Raw genomic sequence first — 6,286 nt, 5'->3', positions numbered from 1 at the left:
TGTGTTTTGGAATGCAATGTATTCGGGGGAACTCATTACAACTTGAGTGCCGGGACCAAGTCCTTGTCCACGATCGACTTGATGAGCGAGTTTCCGTTCAAGATCTTGGTCGTGGCAATCACAATGTCAAACGGACACTCGGGCTGTTTGGACAAGTGGCGCAGCGCCGCGATTTCCATAAACGTGACACCGCCGACAAAGTACACTACCATGACTCTGCGTTCGTCCGCGCCAAAGCCCTTTTCCTTCTTGTCCGTCGCGCCTGCCTCGTACCTGAGCAACTCGCCAGGGTTATCACGTTGGACATACCAGTCGCGTCGGCAGTGGCGGTGGTCGGTGGCACTTGCGAGATTTCGTCGCTCGGCCCTGGCAGCTGCTTCATCGTGTCTTGAATCGTTTTCCACCCCGTCGTGTGGGTCATTCTGTTGGTCGCGGCGATCTCGACCAGGCGAACACTCAACGGTGCATACCCCTTGGTCACGTACCTACAGTTCCCGAACACCACGATGAAAATGCACTGGCGAGTCCACATTTCGTCGCAAAAATGACAAACATGGGCGACAGGAATGCCCATGCGCATGCCAGCTAGGGCGAGGCCGGTCCCACCACCTCAAACGGAGTATCGTGGGGAGGCTGGACGGAAGGGATCGGCCACTGACTTACGCAATGTCTTTGGGATTGAGTACGTTCACGTTGTCGTTGATGAGGCGAAGAGACTTGCGCACTGTGAGAAACGCGGACGAGCTTGCGACGGGAAACAAGCTGTCCTGGCGGCGCAACAGCCCGACTTTTTCCAAGTTGCCCAAGACAAGGAGCATCTCAAACCCATACGTCTGGATGAGCTCCCGGCGGAGCAAGTCGAACGATTTGGCTTTGATCCCGCCGCTTGTGAGCGACTGCAGGCACAGCAGTCGCAGCACTTTCAGAAGTGGTTCCTGCAGCCCGATGAGTTCCTCGAGCTCTTCCAAAAGGGACTGGCCCTCGAGCATTGATCGTTCGTGGTGCCACAGGTCCGTGAACGCTTTCGAATCGGTCGTCCGCTTGATCAGCTACGACAACACATCACTTTGACGAGGGATCGCGTCGGGTAGATCCAGCAATACCTCGGCAAAGTTGATGTGGAGCTGCAACGCCGCGTACGATTGCTTGAGTCCCGGAATGCGCTTGACAAAATCGCGGATTTCCGAAATCGACGCGTTTTTCTTGCGGAATTCCTCGTACCTAGCCGCCGTGTGCATGAGAAGAGGGCGGGACAACGATGGCGCACCGTTCGCGAATTTCACGAGCCTTGTTTTGTAAATGGGCGCCCAACCGTTCCGTGTGAAAGTCGCGAACTTCCGCGTACAGCGAATCGGTCGAGTTCAAGTTGACCGGGACGAGACCGCCGCGAGGCGCAGCGGCCGCCTTCTTGGACTTGTCCGAGTCGTCCTCCACGAGCTCAGCATCGACCTTGACGACGCTATTCGAGACAGATAAGGCGCGTTGCCCTCACCCGCTGCAAACCAACGTACCCATTCGTAATGCCGATGATTTCATCCAACAACCCTTCGTACGTGAATGGAGTGACGAGAGGCGAGACCAGATCGACGGTGCGGTCGAGAAGTATCAACGTGTCAATCTCGGGCTCGACAGACCCGTTCGAGTGTCCGTCTGCCCGCAGCTTTTTCTGGAACAGCGCCATTGACTCAACAACGACTTGCGACATCGACCCTTTGTACTTGACGTTCGGGATTTGTCCAAAGAGCGTCTGGAGCTTGTTCACCGACCCCGCGACGGTATGCAAATGGCTGCGATCGTTGTGAACGAAGAGGTCGTTGAACCCTTCTGACAGCTCGAGACTCAAGATGTCTTCTTCGACAGGCACCAAGTCCATGGGGAACTCGCCGATCGCCAACGACCCCATCACGCCAGCTTTCTTGAGCATTTCATCGCATGCGAGGGTTCGCTTGGGTGTGTAGTAGAGATGGAAGCGGACTTTGAACTTGCCCGCGAGTGCTACGTCATCGTAGTGAGCGCCTTCAGATCAAACCAAGTCTTTTGACGGTCACCTTTAATTGTTGAAGCAACGTCGTGGACAGCAGAAAAGCTTGGACGTACAATAAACACCATCACGTCACACCCCGCAGGTGGACCAGGTCCAACGTCGGCTGTGAGTTCCTTGAACTGGACGATCCCATGGTCCTTGAGGACTCCAGCTCCTTCTACGAGAACTTGCGCGACGAGTCCGCTGAGTTCCGGATCGAGCACCAAGGACAAGTTAGAGCGTTCCTTGTCACGAAGGCCATCCAAGATGCTAAACAACTCCCGGCGCGCGTCTTCGCGGAACACGCTGAGGTTGATCGCGCTGTTCTCCACGCTGCATACCCGCGATGCCATGTCGTTCTTCGCCAGGCGGTCAAAACCCCCCCTCGTCGTTCATTGGCTGATTTAAAGCTCAATTCTATTGGCTACAATATATTCTATTTTATCCAGTCACCTTTTGATACCATCAGAACACACGCACACCGGAGTATGACGAACTGGTCACGAATATCATTTATGATTGTGAATATCCATTGCCTCTGATCAAGAAAATTTCAGTCCCCTTGCCTTTCCCCAAGTAGCTTGCAGTGGAAACAGTATATGTTGGCGTTGCCAAGAGGGTGCAATTGGGTTCAACGACAGGAATCACAACTGGACCGACCATGCAGATCGATCCTGCAATGGAAGCGCAAGAACCGGTCAAGCGAGTGAAGCAACCAAAGTCCACATGAGCGCCAACTCACACCTGCCGATCACGCCACGATGCTGCAATCAGCCATGGCTTTGTGGTATTCACGATGTTCGGCCCATTTAGATTGCGCCATTGACTGTGTGGGTAAATGATTCATTTATGTCGTTTGACTGCTTCTCTCCTAGAAATAGTGTGGGATGCATGAAATACTGTGGAATGAAATCTCCACACTATTTCGCGTCCACGTCGTCGTGGCAGTGTTCGATCAAGGTGAAACCGACAGAAAATCTGCGCATTCTTCAATTTCTCATCGGCTGTATCCATGGCCGCATCCCAGAGAGTCCTCGGGCACCCCGACGTGATGCCGCTCATTGCCGAGTTCCAGAAGGGACTGTACTTGGATATCCTTGAGTACTGGCGCAAAGTGACCCACGACGGCGGTACAGAGTTCTGGGCGACGTTGGACCTGCCGCCGCACGCCATCGACCGCCGGCTACTTGGTTCTCCCACACAAAATCGACACCAGTTGCTCGTGCTCGTTGCAGCAAACCAACTCCACCTCGTTCGCAGACTCCTTCGATGCCGACCATACTTCCTTACACAACCAGGTATGTCGCGCAGCGCTCCAACTCTCGGTGATAGACACCTGCGATATCGACCTCATGTGGCAATCCACCGGCGTAGATTCCCCTGCAGTGATGGACATTGCAGCGGCGTTCGGTCGAGTAGAACTCGTCCGATATTTCCACACCATCTCATCCCAAACTGCGCTGTGCTCAACGAGAGCCATGGATCTTGCGGCGAAATACGGCTACATGGACATTGTGCACTTCTTGCACCATCATCGGCAAGAAGGATGCACGGCAGCAGCGATGGTCGGTGCCGCCGCGCATGGACATCTCAAGATCGTCCGGTTTCTCCACGAGCATCGTACGGAAGGCTGCACGGCAGACGCAATGGACTACGCATCGACCAACGGCCACCTCGACGTCGTAGCTTTCCTGGTCGCGTCACGGCATGAAGGATGCAGCACGTGGGCCATGGACACAGCAGCTGGAGCGGGTCGGATGGACGTTGTGCGATTCCTGCATTTCCACGTCAAAAGCGCATGCACCAGTGCGTGAACCCCCACTTCCTTTTGGATCCTTGACTTCTGTACGCTGATCTAGTCGACGCCATGAATGCATCAGCAGCGAATGGACATTTGGAAGTCGTACGGTTTCTGCATTTCCACCGTCAAGAAGGTGACCCTGTACCTATTGCGCTTTGGAGTACGACACTCATGCTACCGGCATAGGCTGCACCCGGCGAGCCATGGACATGGCAGCCAAGAACGGACATTACAACGTGGTGAAATTTCTACATGAGCACCGGCGCGAAGGGTGCACTGAATATGCACTGCATGGCGCGGCGCAGAACGGACATGTAACAATCGTGCAATTTCTTGTCCGCTATCGAAACGAAGGCAACCTGGTTAAAGCGATCGAAGTTGCCAAAGTACATGGACACGTCCATTGCGCTGCAGTCCTTCAAACAGTCGCTCGCTCCCTAACGCCTTTGGCGTGTTGAACGTAGGCTGGTAGAGAGTGTTGCTTGGCGTACCAGTATTGATAATGAAGTATATGCCGTGCCAAACACTCCAGATCGTTCGCCTCAAGTTTGGACACAGCTTGATCTTGCGAGGCCCTTCCATTTGTCCATCTCGATCGCTATACACAGCAGCCTGGCTATGACCCACGCTGCATCCAAGCAACGCCACGAATGAACTTGACGACAAAGCAAACTCCAGGACATCGTTTTCACCATGTTATATCCACAGATCCTTATCATCCTGATGACGGAGATCATGACGTGTCCACATCCTGCTCGTCGGAGGCGCTTTCCGACGTACGTGAACAATGCAAGTTGACTGATGTTTCATGCGATCTTTCCTTCGTTTGCAAGGAAGCAGGCTTGCCAAGCTCGATTCACCACCGCACAGCTTCGACGAGATCTCCCACGTTCCAAGCTGGTGAGGTTACATTCGAGTTTTGTAGATATCAAGCGTCCAGCGGCAGGGGGTGAGGGACAGACGAGTTCGAGTGCATGTTTTATTAGGAGAGAGGCGACGTTCATAGGAGTATTGTGGCGTCTGGGGGAGGTCGGACGACGTTGTCCAGCACACACGAGTAGGGGACCTTTGGACTCTCGAGATAGGGAACGCAAAACGCAGAGTCGCATCGGTCGTTCTGGACCATCGTGATTCGACGGAGCTGACAAAGCGTCCGCGAGCAAAGGGTCGGTCTTGACGACGAAGAGAGGGCGGCGGCAGGATCGCGGCGCCACCCCAGGCAACTGGGTGGTTCTGGCGCAATGTCGGAAACGAATCACAACTTGTTGAGACAGTCTTTGGCGGCCTCGTACGACGCAAACATGACGGCCGCGTACGGCACGAGGCGCACGAGGTTGGGTATCGACCCTCGATACAAGGCCAAAACCCCCTCCTCGCGCACCACCTTGACTAGGCAGTCCATTGTGCCGTGGTACCGGGGCTGCAGCTGCAAGCGCTTCTTGATCGTGTCCAGCGGATACGCGACGAGTTGCGCGACCGCGCCCGCCACGCTGCCGAGGGCGAGGTGGTCCGTAGTGTGCAGCTGGGTCTTGTCTTGAGGCCAGCGACAGGCGGGCCAGCGGTGCGCCGTCGTGTACGTCTTGCCAAACTCGTAGCAAGCAAACTGGATGCCTTCGAAGGGAATCGCGCCGACCAGACCGGACGCGCAGCCGCGGTAGAATCCCCGGATGCCGTCCGTCTGGACGATGTGCAGAGCCTCTTGGCGGATGGTCAGGGGAACGGGGGACACGATAAGCCGCGTGCGGAGCAGCTCCATGGGGTACACGAGGAACGTGGCAGCCATGCCGGCGAGGGCGCCGCACGCGGCTCGTTCGGCGTTGGAGGGGTTGGTGACGTCGGCCAGCGTCTGGAGCTGGTCAAAGAGGCAGAACTTGACGCCCGCGTACGGTCCGAGGCGACAGCAGCCGGCCAAGTTGCCTTTCCAGAACCCTTGGAGACCGCCCGTTTGCACGAGCGTGCGGCACGTGGCTTGCAGTGACGTTGCGCCGTGGGCCCGTGCCTGGAACACGACCTTGACCACGTCGAGCGGCGACGTCGTGGTGCGCGTGATGCACCCAGCGATGACTCCCGCCGCGACCGAGTGCCACCCCCCACTCGCGGTGGCGGGCGTGCGGCGGGCCGACGTGGCCATCATGGTGCACGGTGGGTTGGTGTGGTTTGCGGCGTGTTGCATTTTGAAAAGTGAGGCTGACGTGCACGTTGTCCCCGTACGTTTCGTGTATGGATCGGTCAGTAACGCAGCCATGTCGCGGAGATTTTATCGTGCCTTGCCTTGCATTGGTGTGACTCTAACTTTGGGGACTTGTCATTTGACGAGTTTATGAAGAGCTCCGTCTTGTTTTTCAGGCGTTTCCGCGCAGGACGTCCATTTCCAACAACGTGACGTTGTCTGGGCGTGTTCTCCGGAGACGACGGAATGCCAGCACCGTTGCCGTTCAAGAATGGGAAGGCTGTGGCTCGTG

General features: G+C 56.0%; 3 protein-coding genes across 5 annotated transcripts; 1 reads left to right on the top strand and 2 right to left on the bottom strand.

Annotated features, from left to right (window-relative positions):
- On the bottom strand, positions 1 to 2,405 carry H310_04711. Of its 2 annotated transcripts, XM_008869170.1 has the most exons (7): positions 2,049 to 2,405; positions 1,512 to 1,995; positions 1,268 to 1,459; positions 1,104 to 1,221; positions 664 to 1,049; positions 310 to 485; positions 1 to 262 (listed from the first exon to the last, which is right to left on the bottom strand). In XM_008869170.1, exons 1-7 carry the CDS (start codon positions 2,374 to 2,376, stop codon positions 36 to 38), a joined length of 1,911 nt encoding a protein of 636 aa, XP_008867392.1. In that variant the 5' UTR covers positions 2,377 to 2,405; the 3' UTR covers positions 1 to 35. The 2 variants fall into 2 exon arrangements, with proteins under 2 accessions (XP_008867392.1, XP_008867393.1); XM_008869171.1 differs by having other exon boundaries at positions 310 to 1,049.
- Positions 2,406 to 3,010: 605 nt separating this feature from the next.
- On the top strand, positions 3,011 to 4,349 carry H310_04710. 2 transcript variants are annotated; one of them, XM_008869169.1, is made up of 5 exons: positions 3,011 to 3,321; positions 3,398 to 3,643; positions 3,710 to 3,829; positions 3,883 to 3,957; positions 4,011 to 4,349. In XM_008869169.1, exons 1-5 carry the CDS (start codon positions 3,036 to 3,038, stop codon positions 4,280 to 4,282), a joined length of 999 nt encoding a protein of 332 aa, XP_008867391.1. In that variant the 5' UTR covers positions 3,011 to 3,035; the 3' UTR covers positions 4,283 to 4,349. The 2 variants fall into 2 exon arrangements, with proteins under 2 accessions (XP_008867391.1, XP_008867390.1); XM_008869168.1 differs by having other exon boundaries at positions 3,398 to 3,829.
- Positions 4,350 to 5,079: 730 nt separating this feature from the next.
- On the bottom strand, positions 5,080 to 5,958 carry H310_04709 (hypothetical protein; the record flags this gene model as incomplete). The annotated part of the gene is made up of 1 exon (XM_008869167.1): positions 5,080 to 5,958. One exon carries the CDS (start codon positions 5,956 to 5,958, stop codon positions 5,080 to 5,082), a length of 879 nt encoding a protein of 292 aa, XP_008867389.1.
- Positions 5,959 to 6,286: the final 328 nt, after the last annotated feature.

Source organism: Aphanomyces invadans (assembly GCF_000520115.1).
Source record: "Aphanomyces invadans strain NJM9701 unplaced genomic scaffold supercont1.7, whole genome shotgun sequence".
NCBI classification, from domain to species: domain Eukaryota; phylum Oomycota; class Saprolegniomycetes; order Saprolegniales; family Verrucalvaceae; genus Aphanomyces; species Aphanomyces invadans.
This window is presented reverse-complemented; position numbering and strand designations above follow the sequence as displayed.